Source organism: Labrus bergylta, chromosome 15 (assembly GCF_963930695.1).
Source record: "Labrus bergylta chromosome 15, fLabBer1.1, whole genome shotgun sequence".
NCBI lineage: Eukaryota > Metazoa > Chordata > Actinopteri > Labriformes > Labridae > Labrus > Labrus bergylta.
The window spans coordinates 18,009,057-18,036,169 of record NC_089209.1 but is presented as its reverse complement, the minus strand read 5'-3'; the positions used below and the strand labels follow the sequence as shown (position 1 = coordinate 18,036,169).

At 40.7% G+C, this 27,113-nt stretch overlaps 3 protein-coding genes across 3 annotated transcripts in view; all 3 read right to left on the bottom strand.

Moving 5' to 3' along the window:
• The window catches only part of LOC109982918 (mitogen-activated protein kinase-binding protein 1-like), a 30,314-nt gene extending 26,969 nt beyond the window's left edge, over window positions 1–3,345 (bottom strand). Inside the window, exons 1-2 of the mRNA XM_065963807.1 lie at window positions 2,789–3,345; window positions 1,627–1,718 (exon numbers count right to left, since the gene is read on the bottom strand). Of these exons, the coding sequence (XP_065819879.1) occupies window positions 1,627–1,718; window positions 2,789–2,890 (194 nt within the window). The 5' untranslated portion in view covers window positions 2,891–3,345. The remainder of the gene's footprint in view (window positions 1–1,626; window positions 1,719–2,788) is intronic.
• A 575-nt stretch (window positions 3,346–3,920) lies between these two features.
• On the bottom strand, window positions 3,921–20,371 carry magl (MAX dimerization protein MGA-like). Its single transcript, XM_065963806.1, has 22 exons — window positions 19,602–20,371; window positions 17,158–18,476; window positions 15,587–16,052; window positions 15,293–15,389; window positions 14,706–14,819; window positions 14,484–14,603; window positions 13,071–13,181; window positions 12,654–12,975; window positions 11,749–11,956; window positions 11,428–11,650; window positions 11,053–11,231; window positions 10,660–10,876; window positions 10,281–10,510; window positions 9,906–10,145; window positions 9,158–9,419; window positions 7,763–8,418; window positions 7,555–7,652; window positions 7,400–7,439; window positions 7,133–7,300; window positions 6,545–6,656; window positions 5,645–6,265; window positions 3,921–5,562 (listed from the first exon to the last, which is right to left on the bottom strand). The coding sequence occupies exons 2-22, from the start codon at window positions 18,414–18,416 to the stop codon at window positions 4,670–4,672; spliced, it is 6,636 nt and encodes a 2,211-aa protein (XP_065819878.1). The 5' UTR covers window positions 18,417–18,476; window positions 19,602–20,371; the 3' UTR covers window positions 3,921–4,669.
• A 3,109-nt stretch (window positions 20,372–23,480) lies between these two features.
• ora6 (olfactory receptor class A related 6) lies at window positions 23,481–25,649 on the bottom strand. The gene has a single exon (XM_020632383.2). It carries the CDS (start codon window positions 25,375–25,377, stop codon window positions 24,448–24,450), a length of 930 nt encoding a protein of 309 aa, XP_020488039.2. The 5' UTR covers window positions 25,378–25,649; the 3' UTR covers window positions 23,481–24,447.
• Window positions 25,650–27,113: the final 1,464 nt, after the last annotated feature.

The following is a 27,113-nucleotide window of genomic DNA, read 5'->3' as shown; positions in this document are numbered from 1 at the left end:
CAGAAAACAATGAACACAGTTAAGTTAAGTCTAAGATAACCTAAATGACACACGCAAACATACCAAACAGACCTAACATGTTAGCGTAGCTAGCTAACATAAATACTTCCCAGTAGGCAAACGTCAACTTGGCATTGCTCTGTTCATGGTTCATGGTGGAAACATGGTACAATATTAAACAAAATGGGCAGCATAAAGAAAAGACGAAGGAGGAAACAGGTAGCCAGACTCCTGCCAAAGGTCACAAAAATCACTTATTGATAACATTTAAGTTAGACGACGAAACCAACAAACAGAACTCACTATCTTAGAGTGCTAGCATTACTAAAGGAAACAGGAGGAAAGTCTGGCCTGGCTCTGTTAAACTTAACACAATTCACCTAATTTTACACCAGTTAAAAAACGTCAAATAACTTGTTAATTTTTTGAGATATCGTTGCTTAAAGTTGGATGTTGTTACTCTGGAACAGACCTGCTAAAGCGCAACTTGCAGTCGCTTTAATTGACACGCAATTTCTTCCACAATTTAAAACTAATGGCTTTAGGAAACATTTAAGACCATCACAACAAAATCGTAAATATAAATATATCATATTGGCCTAGTATAAATGTTTTTTTTCACAAATGGAGTAACATTTCTGACCAAAAATTCAATATAGCCTATGGCATAATGATTTGAATGCATCAAAATAAAAGTCCTGTGTAGGCTACTTTATGAGCTGTTCGCCTACCCTGAATGATTCATCCACCTTTAAAGTCATCTATGTTTTCCACATTCAAATAATTACAGCCATAACCCTTTTGTTTCCTGATCATTAAGTTCCTCGATACATTCTGTGCAAGAGCAGCATATGAGTAACAATCAGCAATCCAGCTGTTATTTGTGGTACAACAGCATGTGCTGAGACTGTAGGTGGATAGCCAGATTGTGCAAAAACTTGGAAAGTATAAAGCTCGATAAAGCAAAAGTCAGACCCAGATTTATAGACACACACTTACCCACCCACATATGTGCACAGGAATGGCCATGCATGCACACACATACACAGACGTTGCATTCTCTCTCTTAGACACAGAACAATACAGTACACAGTCACTGACCTTCTTAGTATTAATTCAGCTTTCTCAGAAGATTTGAGAACAACACAAAAGAAGCTCAGTGCACTGTTTAACAGCCTCGCGGGAGCTAGCCTGCCAGTATTAAACTCAGCTTTCAACCTGGTAGCTCTGAGGGCCTTGAGCATCGCCGCTGTAGATCTAACCTGCAGCTCATGTCTCTTTTTTATTGTATTCTGCAATGAGCAAGTTAACACAGTCTCTGTCACTGTTTGCACAGATTAAATAATACTACACAAGGCTTTTTAATTCAGTGAATCACAGAGAGTGTCGAAGGAGGCCTCCCTGAGGAGAGGATAAAAGGAGCTTTGGAGTTTCTCTGAGAAAGCCCACAGAGCTATTCTCCGCAGTTCCTCTGAGGTAGTGCAAAGATAACTCACACAGACACAGATATTTACACACTAAGACCTGCGTGAGGTAGATGTGATAAGGAAGCTGAGAGTGATTACAAGTCAAAGGTCACATGTGGAAATTAGGATGCAAAAATGGAGAAGCCTATCTCTTTCTTACCCTGCAGGATAGGCAACTAGTCCGGATCGGGGGTCGCAGGCCAACCCACAGTTTCCTGAAGCAGTGATTCCCAGCACCTTCTCTAAAGTCACCTGTAAACACAAAGATGATTTGTTTTTATTTTATCACAAAGACAAGAGAAAGAAGAGTTTGACACTAAGCACCTTGTCAATTATTCAAATAGAGGAATAGATAATACTGGTTACAACGTGTGTAGATGCTATTTTGTTTAAAACTATTTAAGAGTTATATGAAAAACACTACCTTTTACATCACTTTGAGATAAAAAAAACAAAAAAAAAACAATGATCTACCTCTAAATGATCTCATCTTGTGACAGAAGCCCCATACGACTAGTGTATGCAGCGCTGTAGTGAAACCTCTTTGTCTTGGATGGACAATTTAGCAGCAGCGCTTTAATTTAGTATTCAATATGTCAAACACCAAGCTTGAAACCAAATATGATATAAATAATATTTTTATGTCATCTTTTGGTTTTAATAGATGTGGAAAAAAAGATTAAACAGATCATGTAGGTTACAGAGGAAACTTGACAGACGGTTTGGCAAGTCCCGCTGTCTGTCTTTGGACTTAGAAAGCAGCTGTGAAGCTAACTGATTACATTAATAAATCTAACTCTACTGCGTCCTATTTACACAAATTAATTTACAATAGTTAATCATTAAAAGCACAGACAATGTAACAAAGAAATCTGGAACACATGAAACTCATAAAGAGGTTTTTTTAAATGTTTACCTTTCCCGAGTGTAAACTACTAATGATGTCCCTTTTATAATTTATTTAATGAAAATTGTACCTAATCACCTTTAATGGTCAATAAATAATTTACTGGGTTTAATAGATTCATAAATTAGAACAGAAGTTGAAATTGCCAGGTTGTAATAAAACCACCAGAGTCTACATTGTTTTTGCAATAAAGAAGTTATAGCCTTAATGTCAATCTGTTAACAACTGCTCAATAAAGTTATTCATGACTTTATCAAGGGTGCTCTTCTATTGAGCTATTGTTGAAGATGTAGAATTTTCTACTATGTTTGGTTAAGTATAAATTGTAAAGTAGCTGCCTCACATTGCATGATACCTTACTCTACTCTAAACACTAAATAGCCTTTGTCCTGTTTTTAATAAAGCACATTAATACCTTGCTGAGATCTTGTTTCCTCTTCTTCCAGGTCCTTTGTTTAATGGATGGGGAACGAAGCAGATTCCTGATACTTTTGATGGTGAATCCCTCTCCTGGCATTGTGTTTGCTGCCCGGGGTCACCTCTCAAAGAATAGCTGCACACCGTCCTCTGTCACAAACCAGCCAGCAGCAGCAGCAGGAGCAGCAGGAGTGTGCATGCAGGCTGAAGGAGTGAATGAGCTCCTGTAACGATCCTCCCACCAACAATCCTCCGGCAGAGACTCAAAACAGCAGAGGTTTACAAAATCGGACAGTGTTCCTGCTGCCGGGACAAGTGGACGCTAATCTCATGAGTGGGTTTATCGTTGTCCTCGGCTGTCTCCTGTCTCTTCAAATCAAACAGTGTTCTCCCACCAACACTTGTGGATCCATGTTTCGACGCTGCGAGTTGCTCTGACTACAAAGAGAAAACTTCTACTCAGCTGTTTCCTTGATCGACAGCAGCAGTTAAATCTTAAGTCTCCACTGGTCTTATGATTACATCCATGATTGCTTTTGTGGCTGTTTTACCTAATTGATTTAATAGGATTAGAGAGAGAGAGAGAGAGAGAGAGAGAGAGAGAGAGACTGCGCCTCAAAGCTGAATGGCGGATGTTTAGCTGTTGCTGCTGATTGGTCGACAGAACTTGTCTTTTCTGCGCATTAAGATCCATTTAGTCTTTTGTATGCATGTTTTTTTTAAAGTTAATATCAGTATCAGGAGCTCAGTGTGAGGCTTAGATTGCATGTCTTTCAGTCCATCAAATAGTTAATGAAATCTTAGTCTCATAGCCTTTAAGTAAATCACACAACCTATGACTCTTTTTAGTTTGACAAGTATTAAAAGTATTAAAAGTTAGCATAATGCACAGTGTGACTTAAACCTGCATTCTTTCTGAGTTCATTTGAAACAGTAAACATTTTCCTAAAAGTAGGTTGGGTTTCTATTCTTTACAGGAACATTTTTCTGTATTTATTACAGGTTATTCTTTCCTCCAAGACACTCTTTCATTGATTTCTATTTAAACAAACTTGATATCATCTAAAAAAAAAAAAGAACAAAAACCAAAGTGTTCATGTTTTTGAGTAACTGAGGGCTGCTTCAATAAATGCATGTAGTATTTTTTATTAACAATAAAGGCCACTTGATTTCCCACATTTTAAATGTAACTGGAGTCACAGGGACAACCAGCGTTTCAAAATCATCCACAAAATACATGTACTGGAATAAAAAAAAAAGAAAAAAGAAATACAATATTTACAGGTTATTTTCATAGATACAATATATGGCTAATAGCTTTCATCTTGATTGCTTGTAACAAATCATCAGGAGTTTATGTAGTACCGCATTACTGAATCAACTCCCCAGACAGCAGATCATTACCGCTAACCACCCAGATTAAAGCAAATACATCATGGATTGTTTCTACGACAACAAAAAAAAACAAAGTGCTTCTACGGATGATCTCCACTGAGTTAGTAATGAAGAACATTTTCAAATAATGCATCAAACTAGTTCTCAATAAAAATGGAAACAGACATAAATTAACATTTACATTCCACACAGCTGATGAAGCTGTGACATCTGATCTCGTATTTTCTTCCACGTTTTATTTACACAATCCTCACAGTGTTATTTCCATTTGTGTGAAACTGATATGTAATAAATGACTTTAACCACTCTAGTCAAAGAAGCCTTTTAGAAAAACATAATCAAAACTGAACGCGGGAGGTATTATTCACTTTCATTCATACATTCAGCAGGTCAATGAATTCCACTGAGTTTTGTAGTCACACAGAAAAGAGCAGCACCAAGCGCTTAGACTGAGGTCAGACGACTGTGTGCATTGGCTTTAGTACTAGCAGGAAGATTTAAGGACTTCATACTCCAGTTCTGGTTCCAGTTCCTTCTCTACGTCTATCCATGAGCGTCTCTTGGCGCTGGGGAAGTCCTTTCCTAGAGCACCTCGAGTTAGAGGCCTGGATGTGCTTCTATGTCCCGGTGAAGGGCTTTCTTCTGTCTTGCATTTAGCATCTGGGCTTTGGAAAGTGCCCGAGAACCTGTCAGAACTGTCCTCTGATTTCGGGCGCGTCCTTCTTGTTAGATTAGGTGGAGGTCTCCACATTTGTAAGAATTGTTCCTTCTTTTTATCCTTGCGAGGTCTCCCTCTGCCTCGTTTGACTGGTGGAGAGTAGTCCTCCGATTGTGTCTTTGTCACCTCCACAGGCTCTTTCTCGGGTTTGACATCTGCTATCAGTATTGATGGTTCACTTTCACTTTCACAAGTCACAGCATGTTGTGCGTTTTCACCGACACGAGGAAGAGGGTGCTTTCGAGGTCTTCCTTTGCTCCGGCGGACTGCAGGAGGATCAGGATCAGGCTTTGGCTCGACCACGTACGTAGGAACCTGACGTACATGCTCGAAAGTCAGACGGGCAGCTCCATGTGTTTTCATTTCACCCGCTTCAGTGCTCCTCTTCTTGACTGTTTTCAGATCCACTAAAGGCACAATGATTTGTTTGTTGAGGACGACATGGTCACCCTTGGCTGTAGGTACAACTTGAGGCTTTGGTTGAGGTTTAGTGGTTGGGACACATTTTCTTAACATCGGAATGTTTTCTAAAGTTGGAAGTTGGTTGTATTCAGAAGGGTTCTTGTCTTTGCTTTTGGATGGGTCCAGATCTGAGGGCCCACCCCCTGCTCCATCCTCCTTTGGCTTCATGATCATCAGTGTGTAGTACCCTTGACCAACTGTGAGAAAAGAAAAACATTAGTAAGAATATAACTTGAAGAGAACTTGAATCAGGGATTAAATTCTGACGTCTTCACTTACGTGGTTTGAGAGAGGCAGGTAGAATGATTCTGCCGGTCTTGGAGCGGATTAGAGGAAGTGGCACAGGTTTTGGAGTACCCCCAGGCTTCTTGCTGGAAGAGGAAACAGGTGGGGCTCCAGCCTGGCCTTCTGTGACCTGAGGTGTAGCTGCTTTAGTGACCTGAGGTGTAGTTACAAATATTGGTTGCTGGAGCTTCGTCTGGGGTTTTAGTGTATTGTCAGCTGTCTCCTGCTGTCCCACTGTCTCCTTCTCATGAGGCTGTTCATCTTCTGGGTCCTTAGGGTCCCCTGGCTGCGTCTTTGCCTGTGGTGGGGTCGCATTAAAATTGAGCATGGCTTCAGAAAACACTGCTAGAGGCCCGAAATTTGGCTTGGGTGTGGGCTTCTTTTGCACAGTCTCAAGTGCTGCAGCAACGAGTGGGTGAAGACGAGACTTGTCCGTGAACAAGTCAGACAGCATCGGGGGCTGCAGCTTGGACTCAGGTGAAGTGGCTTCTAGTAAAGCGGCTCTGGACTGGAGGAGATTGGAAAAGAATGGCTTCCATTTTGAGTTTGTTTCTCTGATTTTCTGCTTCTCGAAGACCTGTTTCAGCTTGTGTTTTATCTGCTCATCCGGCTTCCCTGAGGAGTGGAAATATCATAGGACATAAGATTGAATAAAAGCAGATGGGTGCTGTTTTTGCTATAACCTTTCTGTTTATCTAGAAATGAGCAGGAGCATTTTATGTTGCTTTTGAATGTTAACAACTACATCATATGGACTTTAAATCATTCATACAACATCAGATGGTAGAGTAGACAAGTGTTTAAACCTCCTTCAGGGCAATTTGCTTTACTAGAAAAAAAAAAATCCTTTAACTGATTTTGATTCTAATTATGCATCAATCAATCACTACACACCCGACAAAGTGGAGAGCTTCTTCAAATAGAAGGACTGCATCGACTCCTGCCTCCTCTTCTGCTCCTCCAGACTTTTGGATGTCTCAACCAGATTTTGGATTTCATTTACAGCCTGCAAACACGACACAGACGGTGACACAGAGAGGATTAATACGACAGAAAGAAAGACTAAAAATGTATCTGCAAAACAGTTTGTGTGGGCAGCCATTCAACATGGATTTATTTATTTGGACTACAGCAGATTTGAGGTTAGCAGTAATCTTTTAACTAATGCTAGTTGTTAGCATACAGTGTGGAGGACCACTTAGGAGTGAACATAAATTGGGAAATCTAAGACAATAACAAGATGCAGTTTATTTATTTCATTTATTTAATCTCCACATCTGCTACAAGTAGAAATTAAACATTTATGCCTTAATAAATAAATTAACAGATTTGATGTGTGTAGGCCAGAGGTGGTAAATCAGATCTGTTCAATAACAAAACACTTCTTTTGTCTCCAAAGAAAGAAAAGCAGATTTCATGTAGGTTGTCGACCATCATAACTAAGTAAGAGGCGATCATTACTGAGGAGGATGTTGAACTGACCAGTGAGAGGAGGCGGAGCCTGGGGGCTTTGGGGTCGCTCTTAAGGACAGTCTGCAGTTTGTCGTAGAGATCCCGCATCTCAGATCGTCTTTGCCTCTCTAGCACCGTGTGGGATGTCCGCCTCTTTATATCCTTCGACCCCTCGTCAATTTGTTCCTCCAATTGAGTCTGAAATGGGAGAGAGAAGAAATCAATGAATACAGCTAATACTGACACCACTGTATACTCCAAACAGACTGTGTGTTATGAAAAACTTAAAGGCTTTACCATGGCCAGTTTGCTGATTAATCCAATGGCACTCGTATCTCTGAAGGTGGAGAAGATTCAAAAGGTGTTGAGGACAGAAATGTGAAACTTTTCATTCAGTGGAAGAAAAAACAAACAAACAAGTTAAAATTGTGTACATCCTTTAAGTGTCGTACCGTGAGTCCTGTAACGCCATGCGCACAGCTTCTTTCATTTTGGCGATGGCCATTCCTTGTCCTACTTCTTCCACAGTCTCAATGTCCACAAGCTCGTCCTGAAGGACAACACGCAGATGTTATAAACATTGTTACAATAATAAAAAGGACCATTGATTAAGCATACATTTAAAACCACAAATAAGCATTTCTTAATCCTCACACTTACATCATTGTCAATCTCTCCATCGTAGTCGGAGAAGTCGGAGCTTAAGTCCTCAGATGTGTTGTCCTTAAAATCTCCCTTTCTTGCACGGAATCTTTCATTCCTAACTGATCGCATCTTCTCGTCAAACATCTGTTTAGTGAAGGCTCCAGGCTGTGCTGATCGGATGTCCGACAGCTCCTTAGCTCGGGCAAAGATGTCAAATTCAAGCCATTTTGTATCCAGATTAGGTGCAGAGTGTCCAGAGTTAAACAAACCAGGCTTTTGTGGCGGTGCTCTACCCACAGCAGCCGTGTTTGTAGTGTTCACAGATTGAGAGTGCTGTACAGCTCCTTTACCTCCAGGCTTGGGGAGCTGAATGAGGGTGAAGCCCCCAGGCAGGGAGACACCTGGTAGGTTCTTGCCTGCGGTGCCCTGGTTAGCTGGGGGGCAGATCCTGAATGAATATGTCCCGCTCTGTCCTAAGAAGCTTGGGGTTTTCAGTGCGGGTGAGACAGTGAGAGAGACAGGCTGGGACACGGAGCTGCTCTGGAGCGGGTTCAGTGAGCTGAGCTGGCTTTTGGTGAAAGACTTGACAGGGTTGATGGAAGAGGGGTTTAGTGAATTCTGTGGCAGGGTGACGGATCCTTTTCTCCACAAGTCTGGCTGGAAAAGTTTAGCTGCAAAAAAAAAAAAAAAAAGAACAATGAATGACAAAATGATGAGGGAAAGACACATACCTGCTGGATTTGTACACCTCAAGGAATATATAAAGACATTAAGTCAGAGAAGGTGTTTGACAGTTTTTCTTTGAATCACATTTTCCTTGAACTGCACTCAATGTATCTATTCCACCACATTTTGTGTGGAAACAAAATGATGTGAAATAAATTAATTATCTTCACTAATTTGACATCCTACTATTTCCTTCTTCAAACTTTACATCCCTTCCCCTGAGAACCTCAGAGGTTGCTAGAAGTTATCTCTTGTCACAGTGTTTGAAGGATGTTAATGATCTCATAACCAGTGCTATGGCTACGTCAGACAACAATAAAAAACTGCCACTTATTTTGTGCTTAAAAAGGACTTTACAAATATGCAAAGTCAAAAAGCTCTCAGTCGTTTCATGAGCACTTTAAAGCTAAATCCTGAGGCATATAAAACATTATGTGTTATCATGATTGGAGCTATTAGAAATGTTAAGTGCAACGCTTCTTTCTTCTCTGTGTTGAGTGTGAAATCCAGCACTGAAAAGATGCCTCATACTCTGTTGGGAACTAGATCATTTAAGCAGCACATTAAGGTAGAGGTAGTTTTGATTCCTGCAGTGGTTGCAGGTCTCTCAGTTGGAGAGTCGACTGTTGCCTCCATTAAGTTCAACACTGTGTGCTTTTGCAGAGATCAGAACGCCATTTTTACCTGGTGGCTGTGCTGGAGTCTTCAGATCAGTGGTTTTCCGTGCATTGATAATAGGAGGGACTACTGTGCCTGCTGCCTTTATGTGCAGGCCACCAAGAGTGCTGGTTTTGTTTGTAGGTTCTGATCCCTCTGAGGTTTTAAGATGAATGTCTGCAGGGGCTTTCAGGCGGCCTGTGACGTACGCTGCAAGGCGGTTGGCTGGATGGAGAGATCCCATGTTCCCCAGCAGCAGTCTGGCCTGATTGTAGGATTTGCCGTTTACCTACAATGTAAGAAAAATGTATAGTAGAGATTACAAACATAAAAATTGAAGAATGCCAATCCTTTCACTTCTGTACCACTCCAGGAACAAACACCAAATTGTACAGAATAGATGTATCCTTCTTGCACCTGACCTTTTAAAGGGGCATTTAGTATTCTTCAGTTTATCAGATATGTCGGTGAATCTTTTATGACTGTCTTTTAATATATTAAATATAAAAAAAAAAGTATTATATCATATTGTATCTTTTAGTGAGTTACCAAGTGATTCCCACCACTCAGCAGGTATAAATGGAAAACTCTTGAACATCATGTCCTCATAATCTAGCCCGGTTAAAAGAGTCAACTTCATGACATTGAAAACCTCTAGATTTAGGTGTAACAATCCTTTCTAACCTGTTGATCTTGCTCCGTAGTACATCCCTTAGTTGTGCTTCCCCTAAGCTTACACCATAGTATCGATAAATGACATTTCCTTGATCCTGACCTGTATGAGTCCGTTGGCTTGAGATCCAACAGATTTGGTCCTGGCTCTCAGTCTGCCGGCGGGTGTCACTCCACTGAGAAATGGTGTGACTCCAAAGTGCATCTCTGGCTTTTCAACTTGGCTGTTTTCCAGCTCTGCATCAGTGTTTTCAAAAAGGCTTTTGTTGACATGATTGTCCTCATCACTGTCATCAGATTGATCTTCAATATCACTGGCTTTTGATGGTTTACTGATCTTCACCTAGAGGAACATAGACAAGATTGAGAGATTTTTATAATCAAATCCATTAGAACAATCAGAGTTTATAACAAACTAATCTGTGTGCTTATAACACTCGTTATTACCACACAGATTCATCATTCTGCACACACGAACCCTGTATGTGACAACTGAGCCGCTTGGCTTCCGTATGGAAATCTTGGTGAGCGGGTGGATGCGGTAAGGTCCGATGTAGAAGCGACGAGACAGACGATTCTGCATCATGCGTCCATACAAAGCTTCAAGGATCATTTTGCGGTCCTTGTCCCACTGACACACTGACTGGATCTCGATTTTCTTTTTCACTCCCGCCTCCCTGACTGTTGATCCATGAGAAGTTGTTTCCTCTGTGGAGGCGTAACAATTAATATCAAATTATCGTAAAAGTCACATAATCAGACATCATGTCCTCCAGTCAAGAGGTGGAAAGCAAACTGAGTTTCAGTTGCTGGGTAAACTAAATGTTGTATCAACTGCATCTTTATTGCTTTCTCACCTGATTCATGAACATTCTTTCCAGAGCTGAGGTCGTGTTTCTGCAGGTTATCTGAGCTCGTGTCCTGTGGTTCTTCCGTGGGGTTCGGTGTTTCAGGATCGGGGATCCGAGGCTCTGTGACTTCAGGGGGGGTCTTGCTTCTGTACCCTCTTACACGTGCACAGGTCATCATGCTCTCAAAGTATTTATACACTGGACTCTTATCCTCCTCTTTGATCTGAAATCAGAGTTTGTATGTATATTTTGAGCAAGGAATGAAAAAGAAACAGAAAACAAATACAACTACAAAACAAAGGTACTAAACTTATTTGATTTACAAAAATGTAAGGCATTACTCAAATCATACTTTTGCTACAAAGCGGAAAAGCCTTAAAAAGATAAATGTTGTTTTACCAGTTGTATTGGACAAGGAACAAAGCTGCGTTTTGGGGCCTTGGCTGGTGCTGTCCACAGAGGAGCCATTTTAGGGGCAGAGAGTGGATCTGTATCCTTGTCACGAATGTCACACTTCCACAGTTTTTTAGCATGGGAGCCCGGGCAAGACTGGACCACAGGATCCATATTAGTCAAAGCTGAGGAGGGATAAAGCATCTCATTAACACCTCTGTGTTACAGACAGAAGTTTTAACAAACCGAGGAGGAAAAATAAAACCAATAACATAATTTATACATCAAAGTAAGGTAAGAAAAAAAAATGTTGAATACTTAAATAAAAATGTTGCATTCCTTCTAAATAATGTCAAGAATACAATAATGAATGAAGCTCACTCTGTAGTTCACTCTCCCCCGTGGTTGTCTGCTTTGTGATCTTGCCTTTGAAGCAGGTGCAGTCAAACATGCAGTCAGGCTGCTGGCAGTGGAGGGGACCTCTGTTGGGATTCTGCAGACTGGAACACACACAGCCCAGTATGCAGAAGTCCTGACCACATTCAGGTCCCTCAGCATTTTGATTTGGATACTGAGCCATCTTCAAGAGCTGGCTAGGCTGCATCTGATCAAGAGGGTTGGGTAGGGGTATTAATAAAATATGACTTGACACAACCCATCTTTAAGTTCACTGTACAAACAAAACAAAGTTATGCTGCATACCTGTTTGGTCAGTATAACAGACAGAGCCACTGACAGCCTGTCTTGAGTCAGCTGTGTTCTGTGCAGACCCTCATTCATGGCTCCGAGCTCCATCTGCAGCAGGTTGAACTGGGACTTAGTAAAGCCTGGAGGTTTATGTGTCATCCCCTGGTTCTGCCCAAAGCTCATCACAGGCCTCTGGCTCACCCCAGGGAGGTATGTGGACAATCTAAAGAGGCAGGATAAACGGAACAGGTAAGTGTTGCACATCGTATTATTTTTCTTTAAATAGCCATGGCTGCATTGATGAAACATTTCTACAAGGGAAGCAGGAGAACTCAAAACCATTTAGACCTTCAAACAAAGTTTGATTAAGTGCTGCTCTGAAGAATGTATCTCTCCATTATAAAGTTAAAAACATGCACTGACACTGATTTAACAACTTTGGGGAAAAAGTGTAGATAAAAGGTACAAACTGCTAAAGTATCTGCTCAACGGCCGCCATTTTCCTAAGAGTAGAAATCTAAATATATCCAGAGATGAATGAAGATACCCTTTAAAACAGAGTATTAGTACTACATGTAGCTGGAAAAAGCTGTGAAACTGTAAATTGGCATGACAGAAAAACAGAAAAAAGTGGACACTTAATGTTGTAACATGTGCAAACAGTGTGCTGACTAGTCATGCCAATGAAATTAATTTGCTTCTATTTTACGCATTAAATCAAAGTAAACAAACACTTCTCTGATTTGGACAATTGGTAAGACAATAAAGTAATAAGAAAATGTCAATGTTTGATTCAACATATCAGGAAAGAATGACTTGACCAAAACATTTATTGTGAAAATTAGTTGATAATGAAACTGATTTTAATAAAAAAGTGAAACTGGTCTTAAAATAAAGATAAATAACAAACATGTCCTCACCTCTGACTTGACCCAGAAGTATTCTTTGTTGTAATCTCGGCTGTTGACTCCTGAACTTCGGAGGTCCCACCAGAGTCGTGGACGCGTTTGTGGGAAAGAGGGCAGGGTCTGTTGCCCACCCCAGGAAAAGTAACGCTTCGATGCTTGAGTACGCTGTCCAGGGTCTTTACGTAGCTGGAGCTCTTGGCAGGCAGCTGGTAGGACACCAGGCCCTCAGGGTTTGTGGAGAAGGCAGCAGCACGCTCACTTATATACTGAGCTTCACTCTCCAAGTACTCATCCAACATGTTGCTGCAGAAGGCAGATAGGTTTTTTTGTGATCCTTGAGGGAGCAAGAAGAAAGAGACATTAAAACATCTAAATTGATGTTAATCACTTAAATTAACAAAAAGAAAGAAAACACTGACTAAAACTTACCATCAGCGTTAGAGGGCGATGAGTCTTTTTTTTTTATGAACTTGTTTCTCCATCCCTTTATTTTCGTCATGTCATTTGTCTTTCCAGTGCGTGAGATGAAGGGTAACCCTTCTGAGAAGGAAACAATAGCATAGCTTTAAGTACACAGACCACTAATATTCCATGGATCCCAACAGCTCTGTTTCCACTGCAGGATCTTTCCTGAGGAACAACAACCCTTTGGAGAAACCATAGGGCTATTTCTTGATCTCCTAAACGCCCTTGCTCAGGCGATATGATGATGGGGGGGGGGGGGGGGGGGTTGAAGCCCTGAACATGTGTGATTGGTTGAGTAGTCATCGCAGCTTATTTCTGCAACCATTAAGAAACACATACAACAGCCCCCTGGTCTTGTTTGAGGCGCTATTGGGCAAATATAAGCATTTCTTTCAAGCTACAACAGAGTGTCTTGAATTTTAGTCCAGGCTTACTGTCACACAGATAATGCTGCATCTTAATAAGCCTTATTTGTTGTTGAGTAGATACATCAAAAAATGGTTTGTAAAAACAACAGTTGATTTCAGTAAATCATCTTATCAATTCACTTGATGTTTGGAAGTCTTAAGACAGGTAAAAATGCAGAGACGATCTAATGGGGACTTTAGGTTCTTTGAAAAGTAGTAACAGAAACCAAAAATTAATTTACTGTGTGTGGGAAATGTTGCTAAAGCTGGTTGAAATGCCACAGTAAAAAGACATATTTGCCAAATGTAATCACTATGTCATTATCTGTTTAATTCAGTGTACGGAATGTACATTTACATGACATGAGCATATTCTGTTGTACCTCTTAGACAACATGCACAAGTGTACAATGAAGTACTGTTGCTGTGTTCTTTGACAGTAATCCACAGTCAAAATGAAAACTACCTGATTTTATGTTGAATAAAAGGTGATTTCTTCCATAAACTCATGCCATTGAAAAAAGAAATGCAGAAGATCCGTCCACTGGGTACCAATAAAAATGTTTAAGTATGATCACAAGGAAAAGAAAACTCCTGCTCCTATTGTGAAGGACTGGAAGGTGGTCTGGTAGCTGGAGAGGTGCCAGATCACTTCCTGAGGTGCCCTTGAGCAAGGCACCGATCCCCCCCCCTCCCCCATCAGCTCAGGAGCGCCCGATGTGGGCAGCTCCCTCACTCTGACATCTCTCCATTAGTGCATGTCCATAGGATCCTGTTTGTGCATGTGTGAGTTGCCTGATTAACAGTGTAAAAAACAATATTTCCCCTTGCGGGGATCAATAAAGTAAATCTTCATGAACCCAGGTAAAAACACACAAACATTTGCTTCCAAGGCAAAAGGCAACTAAATGCCCCCCAACAAAAACATACACTGAGAATCTGCAATCTGTCAAACATCTTTCTCACTTACCACCAGAAGCTGTAATATTGTCTTGTCTTGGTAGGTTTGGGGGAGGCAGCGGCAGGAGAACCCCCAGGTACTTCAGGTCGACAGACTTGTTTGGGTCGAGAGAGGACAACTTCAAGCCCACTAGAAAAATAAGAGTTCATAAAAGAGAAAACATGAACACTTTATGACTTATAAAAAGATACTGCGCCTCTGGGATGTTTTGGTGTGTTTGTGTGAACTCACCCTCCTGCAGCACAGGATGGATGACCTGTCTGTGTTTGAAGACTCTGAGGTTCTGCAGCAGGGCGGCCTCCAAGCGTGCTATCTTCTCCTCCTCGGCCTCTTCAATCTCCTCCACTGAAATACAAAAGAATTGTTATAGTGACATTTGATTCGAGGCTTGCCCCTGAAAAGAATTTAGCATTTTGTCAGTAGATACCAGATGAATAAAACCAGTAAACGGCAGAAAGACACAGTGAAATGTGAATTGAAACTCTTATAGGCTCTTTGGCACTACTTTAGGGCCCAGGAGCTGCAAGATGAAATGCCACTACTAAAGACTCATCGCCTGGTTAAAATCATTCATCTGGTGTTATTATATAGTTATTGTAGGCTGACATAGCAGTTACAACAAGTGAATTGGAATCTGAGTCACCAGACAAAATAGTAAGTTGGGTACAGACCTTCCAGAGACAACATAACTTACATAAAACAGAAAGAGACGATGCAGGATTTTCACAACATTTTAGATATCATCTACAGGACAGCAGCACTGCATTTCATTATTTGTCACTGACACGAGCCAAGTGAAAGTGATCACTACAACTTACCTGTTTGGTTCCACTCTGTAGTTCTTGTTTGGGATTCTGGGAAGGAAAAAGATGACCTATTGGCCGGCGTGTCCCCGACATGAACCTCAAGAGCTTCCTGTCATGCAGAAGAATGTTAAAGCTTTGACTCTTTACAGAACTTTTTACATTTCGCTAAATACTCCTATTTGCAAAAACAAACACCTAAACGAGTGCAAGTGAAACCTCAACACAACTATATGATATTGAATAGATATTTGGGTGTCATGCAAATAGGTGAAAAGAATTAGTTGCAGGAAATATAGTGTTTTTTACCTTTGAGGTAAACGATACAAACAGCAGGCCTTCTACTTCATCCATCTCTGGTTGCATAGCGACAGTTAATGATGGGCTGTGGACGACTGTGGGGGAGGCATCTGTAGCTTTCCACAGTTTTCCCCGGGAATTTGCCCAGCGTCTGTTGATCCTCTTTCTCCGCTTGTGGTACCCAAGCGATGATGCCGGGGTAGAGGTTTTGAACTTTGAAGTCCTGGATAATGATTTAGGTGTAAATCTGAAGCCTTTCTGTATCTTTGGGGTTACACTGATGGCATTTGGTTCTTCCTTGGCTTCCTCAGTTGGACGTTTTTGAACAAGCACAAGCTCACCAAGGGCATGGTTTCCTCTCAAACAGGGGACATACGGGTCATCCTTATTAGCAAAGGAAGACATTATCGGCTTCAGGACAAGTCGAGTTTCTTGCTCAGGGGAGACAGAAGTAGGGACGGTTTGATGGTTTGTGCTGCAACACAAAAAACACACAATATGATGTAGTGTTAGCAAGTAGTGATTCATAAAGGGTGAATGTGATTTTATGATGAATAAATAGACAGCCCCTTTCAGAGATTATATTCATGAACAGCACCAATGCATCATTTGAAAATCGTAATTAGCCCTCTTAACAAACATCAGCCCAGTGGCATTAATGTGGCATGCACTGATGCCAGTTGCCGATGTGCATCGGTTGTGTCGCATCATTGAAAAGCTACAAGCGGAATACCTAACTACTGATTCAGAGAAGACTTTATTTTTAAGGACAAGAAGAAGTCACCTGTTGGACAAACTCTTGACTTGTTGTCATGGTCAACCGTGAAAGAATCAATCTGCAGTGTAGGAGTCACACTCTGTCTCTTGGGATAGTTCAGTTTGTAAGTCATAATCCAGAGACATTTCAAGAGGAGGGACCTCAAGCAACAATTTAAAGACATTAAATCTGAGAGCTCATTTGACTAAGAATTAAGGAAAGGTACTGAAAAACTATTGCTGCCTCTCTATGAATACGGGGAGATACAGAACATAGAAATAGAAGACTACACAATACCATGATTATTAAATTATTTGAGGTGTGACAGATATATGAAATCAAAGTCAGAGTCTCTGTCAGAGGGCTGGACTCTGTTTACGATGAAGGTAGTTGGTGGGTGAGTATAACTAAGAAAATGACTTAAAGTATACTAAGAAGTAAGATTGTTTGATTGACAAGTGGATTGATATACATACATTACAATTTACCTGGTGTCATTTACGCATTATATATCAACAGAATGAAAAATTATTATTGTTGTTTTTTTTCTTCAAATATTGTTCAGCCCTAATTCACATCATGCTTTAACATGATTTTTCCCTTTTGGATAATTTCACACATATAGCTCACATTTACACGCCAGTCTATAGGGGTGTTGTTGTAACAAGCTATCAAAAATCTATCTTTCTATCTGTCTTAGGTTGGAAATAAGAGCACAGATTTTGTACTGAATCCCATAACTTTTCACAAGTCACTCTGCGAGACTGTATTCCAAAGTGTTTCAGAAAGAAAGAAACACATAAATATCCAAGACAAAACTCACCTGAGATTCACAGCCCCCTGGTTTTCATTAATCTCAGCCGGTATTAAAACAGTAGACTGAGTATCCAACTTCACGACAGGATGAGCCCCATTTGTGACCCGCTGTAGGCGAGGGTTGTTCCCGTCTTCCCTGAAGCCTTTTGCAAACGGATTATGATTAATTTTCAGCTGTGTGATGCGAAAATTCTGATACGTTGTCACCGCCATGAATTCAGTTTGTGGAAAGGTGAAGGTCATGCTCTCTGGTCCCATAACCACAGGCTTGTCTGGAGTGAATACGTCCCCATCTGGGACAGGAATCACATGAATCCTGGGAATGTAGCGCTGCATGGAGTGTAGGATTATATGCCCATCGTGATCCTCAGGATTATTGGTAAGTTTGAGTTTGTAGAAAGATACCAAGCTGCCCATCCAGTCCGAACCTCGAACGGGTGAGTAATGGTGAGCAAATGCCCGAATCAGACCCTGTGTCTGATGCTCTGCAGCTCCACTAATTTCCCATTTTAACTGGTTCCATCGGTACCTGTACTGGTCTGTAGGAACTATGGACAAAACCAGGCTATACAGCCGATCAGGGTCCAGACCGGCCAGACGATATCTGCAGTACGGAAACATGCGGCGCCCCTGTTTGGTAAGAATCATCTCCGTCCCACAGCTGTTAAATTGTTTCCACACACTGTTATTCTCCAGTGTGATGCTAACTCCTTTGAATGTCAAAACATTAGGAAAATCCTCCTGCTGGTCTCTATTGCCAAATGTGGTAGGTGGCAAAATAGGCAGTGACGGTGAAGGCGCTTCTGATAGGTTTATAAGGCTCGTCCCTGTGGTTGTCAGGGAGTCAGACGCTGATGCGATTTTTGAGGTATCTGGGCTGGTTTCAATAGTCCCATCAAAGGTAGCGGGTGGTGTTTCAGCAGGTTTGGCTTCAGCAGGAGAAGAGAGAGCTTCGCTGCAGTCATTATTAGCCATTGAGACAGCGTTTGGTACCTTCACTGTCTCACTTGGAAAACAAGGTATTGTAGTGGTTTGAACAAGAGGGGATGAAGAAGGGATGTGTTGTTTGGTCGGGCTGGTTTCAGCAGGCAAAGCGAGAGCAGGGCTGCAGTTGTTATTTGCCCCCGAGCCAGCTGTAGGGTCCATCATGGTCTCGCTTGTGATATTAGGTTTTGCAGAGGTATGAGTAAGAGGAGATGAAGAAGGGATGATTGTCACACTCCCCTCCAACTCCTTCTCTTCCATCGATGCAGGTGGGTCCTCCATTGATTTAGGTTCAGAGTCTTTAGCAGTCGTGACCGACGACTGTCCCACTTCATATGACACCTAACAGAAAATGACAGAATGTTAATTACACTGTACAGATGTTCAGAGATAAACACCTCTTTTTGGGGCTTACTACATAATAATAAGCAATAAAATCAGAAAACCTGAAACAGAAAAAAGTGCCCAATAAATAAATGTATAAATCAAACAACTGCTGGGAGATTTCTGAAAAGCAACTCCTTGACATTTAAATATGGTGTAAACCGGAAGAAAAATAAATTCTGATGCCTCTCAAATGTAGTGCTGGACAATAAATTAGGTTTCAATATCAATAATGATTCTAGCGTCCCACAGTCATGAAAACATGATAATCGAGATTAAACAATCACTGTGCCACATGTCATGATGTGCTTGTTATGTCATGTGTGGGTAAAGAGTACATCCTCACTACAAAGTGAATTATATGTATTTAATAATATAATAGAAAATCAAGTGAGAATCAAACCATTCCCTCCTGAAAACTTCAATGAGGTCCTAATGGAGCACAGCCTCTGTGATATGTAGTTCTATGATGAACTGGTGTTTCAGGCATATTTGTGTAAGTATGTATAATGTGTCATTTATTTGCCACATGTATCATGACAAGCTATAGCAACGACCTGCTTTTGCACCTGGTCAATTATGGTAGTTAATCCAATCCCATATATGCCTGTCCAATCCCATATATGTTTGTTGTGATATCCAATTTTGCATTTAAAAACTACCAAAACATGAATATTATATGATGGTGAAATCAGGCTGGACAAATACTGAGCCATCAGGTAACAAATTGAGGAGGAAATCAGAAAAGATTGACTTAAATAAATAAATAAATAAAAACATCTCAACACAGCCATGGCCTCATTCTCTAAATATAAACAAATTGAACAAAGTTGTGATATTAAATAGAAGTTTATATTGTTTTGTCTGACAGTCTTAAGAAAAGTGGACTTTGCCTTCGTGAAGAGAACCTGACTGACCAATAGCCTGCCTGATAGCCACCCGAGGACATGGCTGAAATGCTCGGGAAGGCCGGTGTTATTTATAAAAAAGTACATTCAAAACAGACATTTTACAAATATCTCTATGTATGCCTCTTAAATAAAATAATATCCGTCGACGACGGTGATAACCAGGACAACATACCTGTTTGCTTGTATTCCTGCCTCCCCCGGATCAATTTCCCCAAACACAGTCACACCAGCACAGATGCTGTCGTCTAAAGGTGTTACTCGAGACAAACGTGGTGTAACTACGCAAAACCTACAACTCTTCTCCGTCTAACTATTTTTCTAATTAAAATAAAAAGCCACGCAAAAAAAAAAAAAAAAAAAAAATGAAGTTGCTCAACAGCAGCTCTTTCTTCCTCACACACCGCAAAAGATACAGGCCGCCCGCTCCACCACTAACCAAGTTGGAAAAGTTGCAGGTTTCACGAACGCCTCACCTTTTAACATCCGCGGAAATGTCTCGTGCCGATCAAAGAAGACCCTTTACGGCGGAACTCAAACTGTTGCACGCCGTCGTGGCCGCTGTTGGGGTCTCGTTGAATCCCTCGACCGTAAACACAAACTGGCAAATGGAGGCCGAGAGCCACGCCACTGTGCTCGCATCGACCGACCCGAGCGTGCACTCAGTGGAGCCAAAGCGCATGCACAGTGTCACCCCCCTTCAATGGCGCGTGATTCCCGGGCCGCCGGAGTGAGGGACGCGGGAGTCCAACATCCCGGAGCTTTCCGCCCCCCCTCCCCCGTATTCCCACCTCTGCGCACCGGTAAGGACAACTCCAGCAGCAAGTTTGCAGAAGGTTGTGCTCGGATGTGTAATCCCTGAATTTAGCGCTCAGACCTGTGACTTTGTGTCTCTCCCTTTGTATTTCCTTTACTTCTTCCACCTTTTCGATCACATTTCTGTTCTCACCCTCCCTGAACCGCGCGCACACACACACACACTCTTCACTGCCCCTCTCTCACACACAAACAGTGGCGCTCTCGGGCTATGACGTCACACGTTTTCAGCCAATGAGCAAGCTCCCTCAGGAGGACTTCACAGGACAGTTTTTAAACATTATGTCAATGGCCTTAAAAATTACCTTAAACACGCTCATTATATTGTAACTCTTTTCCATTGAATAAGCAGAGCGGCTTCTCTGTTGATAACCCGCCCAAATAAAGTATTTAAACTGAATACAGGATCAACCACAGCTCACGATGTGTCCTCTGCAACTTGTAAAGGACACTTCGCAAACGAGTCAGAAGTGCCCTGTGTCTCCAAAATGGCGGTGGGAAAAACATATATAAGACAAAATTAAACATTTTTGCTTTAAAGTTGAATTAAAAGCCAAATGTGAAATGGCGCTATTGTTTAGCCATAAATAAGTCGTAATTTTTTGCTGCTCCGGCTGATAGTGTGCAGCTGTTTTAGGTGGCAGTCAGTAGCTATTAAAGTAGCCTAATAGCTTATAGTGCTGCACAAATCAATATTTGCAGTCTCTGGTACAAACAGAATTTAACCGGGAAGTGAATTAAAGTGAATCACTTTCTTTCAATCTATGGAGCAAACCAACCTTTTAGCAACAGTTTCACTCTTTTTGGTCCCTGTCCACAGTCTAATGTGTCCCCCAAAGGTGTTTATCATCTGAGCAGTGACGAAAATCCCTAAAATATATTTATTTTTTTATTTGTGAGTTCTTCCGTGGATCGCGAACAAAACGTAATAAAGGCTCAGCAAACCAAACCACTGCCCAACTAACTTTAATATCATTAAGAAGAAAATAGGACTAAGAAATTCGTTTCTGCATCGCGAAAATGTAAATTAAATTAAAAAGACGGTTATGCAAACGTGATGAGGGGAGTGGCTTAGCCTGTCCCTGTGACCCCAAATAAATATTAAAATATGGCGATTATGCTGCACATATGTGAACAAAGCTATTATCACATGATAAACGCATAAAATTACATATCTGGATAAAGTGAAATGTTACCCTTCCTGTTTGGGAAATACTAAATAAATAAAACAGGAAAGCAAACAAAAACATTTCTCCATAAATATTCAAACAGGGCTACAGTGTAGGTTGATTACTCACCGGACAAGGGTAGACCTATGGGGTAGACCCAGGCAAAATTACACCGACAGGGCGGAGTCTAACGATTTTGAGGAAGTGAGAAACCCTCATGAGCCGACCCGTCTTTTGTTCTCCACGTGGAGGTCTCGTGGCGGTAGACTGCAGCTCGTTCCTACAGGAGAGCCACTCACGCTCACTTGATCAAAATCTTCACATTTATGAGCTCTTTCAAAATATGAAGCACTATTCAAATAGACGATAATGACTGTGAGGAATAGCCTATAATTCGAAAGGCTGTCACCATAACTTCTCCCTTATATTTCTGTGCAGCATGCAATCATTCTGCACAAAGCAACACTTGGCAGTGACTTCCTATTTCCTTCAGGACTATGATATTGTCATAAAATCCAAAGGCATTTTAGGGGTTTATTTTGTTCAAAAACAGGAAATATTTTCAGACCAAAAATGTTTATTATGTTTAGCATTAATGTTTTTTTATAGTGAATCTCAAATGATGGGTTTAGAATTAGGCTATATTTTTAGTCAAAATAGATTTAGACAAATAATTACAACTCCAGGGAGGTTGCTTTAATGAGATTCTATAAGTCTGTTGATAAATTGATATCTCTACTCTCTTTCACTTTTCATCACTTGTATTTCAAATGCCCCATCTGGGATGTTGTTACATGAGGCTGTTGTTTTCCATATGCTATGTGACAGTGCATAAACACTGTTTTTTCTCATTAAGATATTTGCAAACTGCTTTGAAAACCTGCAAAGGATTACGCAACTCTATGAGCCATTTTAAAACAAACGATGTAAAATGTTATCAAATTGTGACGTCACCTTTGTCAAATCACCAGTGGCAGCGAATAATGAATAGTGCTCGGGCTTTGAACTGCTGTTTCAAGTCGTGCATGTCACAGCTGTCAAACCAAGTTTAAAATTACCACGTGCAGGCATAATATTTAGTCTATCATCACAATTTTAAAAAATTATCAGGGACTGTTTTTTGACAATTAAGATCATGGACATGATATGTAATTTGAAAGTCATTTACATTTTTCCAGGTACAAATCAGGGTGCAAATTAAGATGTCACAACTTCAAAACCAGGTCTTCAAAATTCTGCCAGGCAATGCACAGTATATCAGAGACACTCTTAGCTTATTTTATTATTTACAGTGAATAAAATTGCGCTTTATAAATAATGTTTTGCTGTGAACGACACTGAAACATTTTGCACATACACCAGGTTATTTTACGTCTAGTGATTTGAAATGTATAAAGCACATTTAACCCATATTAGTGAGATTTCCTTTCAACCAACCTATCTTAATACATCTGAGCAAATTGGTCAGACTCAGGAGGAGTCAAGACGAGCAAGAGGGGCCTTTATAGCATTGGTTCTTAATTGCTGGGTCAGGACCCAAAAGTGGGTCACATGAGCCATTTTCAAAAAAAAATCAGATCAAAACGTTTTTAAAGCAATTTTTAAACATACTTTCTGTTTCTTTGTTCTGTTATATGTTTTGTAACGTCTGAGATCCAAATTGCACGTTTCGGTGCAGGACTGGAAGTTGGTCTGGTAGCTGGAGAAGTGCCAGGGCACTTCCCGAGCAAGGCACCGAATCCCCAACTGCTCTGGTGCGCTCTCTGCTTAGCAGCTTGTAGCAGCCCCACTCTGACATCTCTCCACCATTGCATGTCCATAGGTCCTGTTTGTGCATGCGTGTGATTCGGGCCTATGTGTGTGAGAAGCATGTGTCTATAAATAACCAGAGTGTAAACCCGAATTTCCCTCAGGGATTAATAAAGGATATCAAAAAAATCCAAATTAAAAAAAAAAAGTAATTAATGATCACTTCAGTGCTTAATGAAGTCAGTACAACACACCAACAGATTTAATATTATTATTATATACAGTATATAGACAATAAACCAACACAGAAGTGTCAAGTTTTCATTTAGTTTTTTATGTCAATCAAACAATCAAACATTATTTGTAGAGCGCTAATTTACAACAAATGTTATCTCGAGACGCTTTACAAAAGATCAGGCAAAAGACCTTACTCATTGTAATGTGAAATGACACAAAGAACAGAAGTTATTTTATAAACTGTCACAAGTGGGTTTGTAATGAAGTCAAATTACTAAGAAGAAGGTCGAAATGTTGATGTAAAGAAGTGAACATTTTCAGAATAAAGTAACATTTTTGAGAATAGATTTGAAATGTTGAGAGAAAAGTCAAAATATCGAGAATTCAGTAGAAATTTAATTTTGTGAAATTTTGAACTTATTCTAAAAATTGTAATTCAATTTTATTCTCGACATTTAAACTTCTTTCTCAACATTTCGACTTACATCGAAGTGCCTAATGAAAAAAAGTCTTCATATTCTTGTCCTTATGGTTGTACAGCTGTTAAGTGTGGGATTGCATTGGAAAAATAAGGCAATGTGTGAGTTTACTGTTATCAGAGAAAAACAGAGACATGTTACGTCTTCGGTGTTTATTTGGGGTCAGAATGCTCTGCGTAAGATTTTCCTGCCCTAACTGCCAGACTGTAAGTGAGAAGAATCTCCAGGAGAAAAATAAAATTCTTCTTGGGTCTAAAAAAATAACACTTGCCAGTGCTTTACTAAGTCAAAATGTGTGCAAACTTAAACAATTTCACATTTGATTTATCTGAGGGTCTAAAATGATAAAGACAAAATGCTGTCATTTCTTATATGACTACTGTTCAAAAGATATCAAAACCTCTTGTTTACCTATGTTATCTCTGAGTTCAGAAACACAATATCACTGACAGTTTCTAACATTAAGGAGCTGTTTTATTGGCAAACTAAATCTCGTGTTTTTTGCTTACCACTTTTTATCGCCCAAATCCAGACATTTCATTAACAAGCCTGCGTTAAAGAAAAATGTAGACTACTTCTTTGTTAAGTTCTTGAGAGTGAACAGGTTAGTCCCTATCCCGTACACATATGGACTGATGGATGCATAGGAAGTGGAGATGAGTAACTCTATTTCAGCCCAAAAAGGAAACTCAATTGTGCTCAAAGTCAGATGGAAGATCAGATAGAGAGTCCAGTTTACCTGAAAGAGTCCCATAGCTGCCAGCACGGCGATGGTGCTTCTCTGGAGCTTCATATGTGTACTCTTCCTGCTGAAATGACTCGACCCGCTCACACTCCCCACCGGCTGCACCTTCCTCCTCTGTTTCATCAGCACCCTAATGATCAGGATGCCTGTTACTGTCACAATGATGAGAGGCAGCAGGTTGCACACAAGGAGGAACAGATATTTGAAAAATTGGTTGAGAGTGGGACAATCATTTTGACTGCATTGAAAGAAGTCTGGAGGGCAGACGCTGCTGTTTCTTGTGATGTTTGCTGTATGACCATGAGGGCTGATGACAAAAATGGGAACACTCAGTAAGAAGGAGAGCGCCACACAAACCCCGCTGACCATCCAGGCTAACCTGATGCTGTCCAGGAAAATTGAAAGATTGCCTCGTTTGCTTGCATCTCTTAACTTCTGGTAGCGGAAGATGCTGATGAGGACTGTGAAGAGGATGCTGGAAATTTCCCCAAACACAGTCAGGAACTTTAGCAAATGACACGCTAACGTACCAGTGGCTGTTGCGGTGGTGGAAGTCCAGTGGATTATTATATCATAGATGTTCACAATGATAATTTCCTCCAAGTTGGCAACAGCAAGTCCCAAAAGAAACAAGTCGAAGGATTTCACTCGAGAGAGCTGGTTCTGAAGGATGGAGACAATGAGAAACACATTACCCAGAAATCCAAGGCAGGATACGAACATTGTGATTTCCAGGATGGCAGAGAAACTGACCATTATTTAAAGTGAGATCAAACAAAATTTCTGACAAGCAGGCAAAGATATGACAGTCCGACATGGAGCCAAGTCATTTCATGTCGCATCACTGACCGGAATCTGTGTGTTATCAAGTCCTCAAAGGTGGCAGGAATCATGGTTGCTGATTGGCTGTACTCATTACAGAGAAAGGAAAAACAAGAGGATGCTGGGAATCATTAAAGTGTTACCTTTGAGCTTTACATAGATTCATCTTGAGACCAACATGTGACTGATTGAAAGCACTGACAGGTTTTTCCACTAGATGACATCATCAAATGCAAATCCTTCATTCAGGATCACCACAAGACTTTTGGCAAGCTGTATTTTTACTTTCAAGTAAAGTCATATTTCTCCTCCTATCAATGAGGGATGTAACACATTTTGAGGCTCACTGTCCAAACCGTTGGTCTGTCTACCCATAGAGAAAGCAAACCATTGCTCTTTTCTTTCCAGATCGTTGACCTTGAGAAGACTCAGTAGTGGTTTCCTTACTGATATTAACCACAATATATACTACAAGATAGAAACAAATAATGGGCCATTTTAAAGTCTTCAATTTCATAATCTTCACCTTTCAAAGAGGAAATATTCTGCTTCTGAGGCTCAGACTTCTATAGAGTTCACAAAGTCAGCCATGTATCTAAACATAGCATTACCCGCAGAAAACTTCCTGTTTTCAGGGAAAGCGGATGAGTACACAAAGTAATATGAGAGAGGAGTTTTAAAAATTACATCAATGCATGTGGTTTCTTAAGGTTTTCTTTGTAAATGTTTAGGATAAACTGAAAAACCAATCGTTAATTACTGAAATATCATAAGGAATATATGTTTGAGTTGCTGCCTCTGTGTGTGTTTGTGTTTGTTTGTGTGTGTGTGTGTGTTTGCGTGCGTGCGTGTGTGCATGCGTGTGTGTGTGGGTGTGTCTGTGGTGGACAAACAGAGGAATACATAATGGGACAGGGGATTCTGGACTGTGTTATTCAAAGAGGACCAGTTCATGTCCCAGCTTGTCTCTTTTCCAATTTTACTGCACCGTCTAGTTAACAAGAGTTCTCTTCAATGGAGCCCTGCATCCTGATTCAGCTTAATTGTGAATCCCACTGTGTGCTCGTGTGTGTGTGTGTGTGTGTGTGTGTGTGTGTGTGTGTGTGTGTGTGTGTGTGTGTGTGTGTGTGTGCTCGTGTGTGTGTGTGTGTGTGTGTGTGTGTGTGTGTGCGTGCGTGTGTGTAATTAAAGATAAGCCTATGCCTGGACAGCTTAGGAAGTTGTAGTCCTTTTTCACTGTCCAATCCAATCAAAGGGCAGAATCAATTACTTTTCTCAGTTTCTTCATTGTTTCATTGAAGTAAGGTCCAATACACTTTCTTATGCCCATTTTTTTACTGCAACTCCAGCTCAGTAGAAATGTTTTTCTGTCTTATACAAAGACAGTTGGGGATTTCCACCAGCCACAGTCAGTTGTCTTCCTTATTTTGTATACAAATTAAATGGACTGAGCTTCATGGAAAACCCCAACTATATCCTACACTCATTGTCTGAAACTATCTAGGCCTACTGAAGGTTTTTAGTAGAGATAAATAAACTACTGTAGGCATTAGCATGTTCACAGTCACAATAATGACTTTGTGAGGCTCTAAAGGCGGTGCTTTGAGCCAAACAGCTCCTCAAAGGCCCTACACATTCAATGTGGGACTCAACACTTATTATTTTTTGGT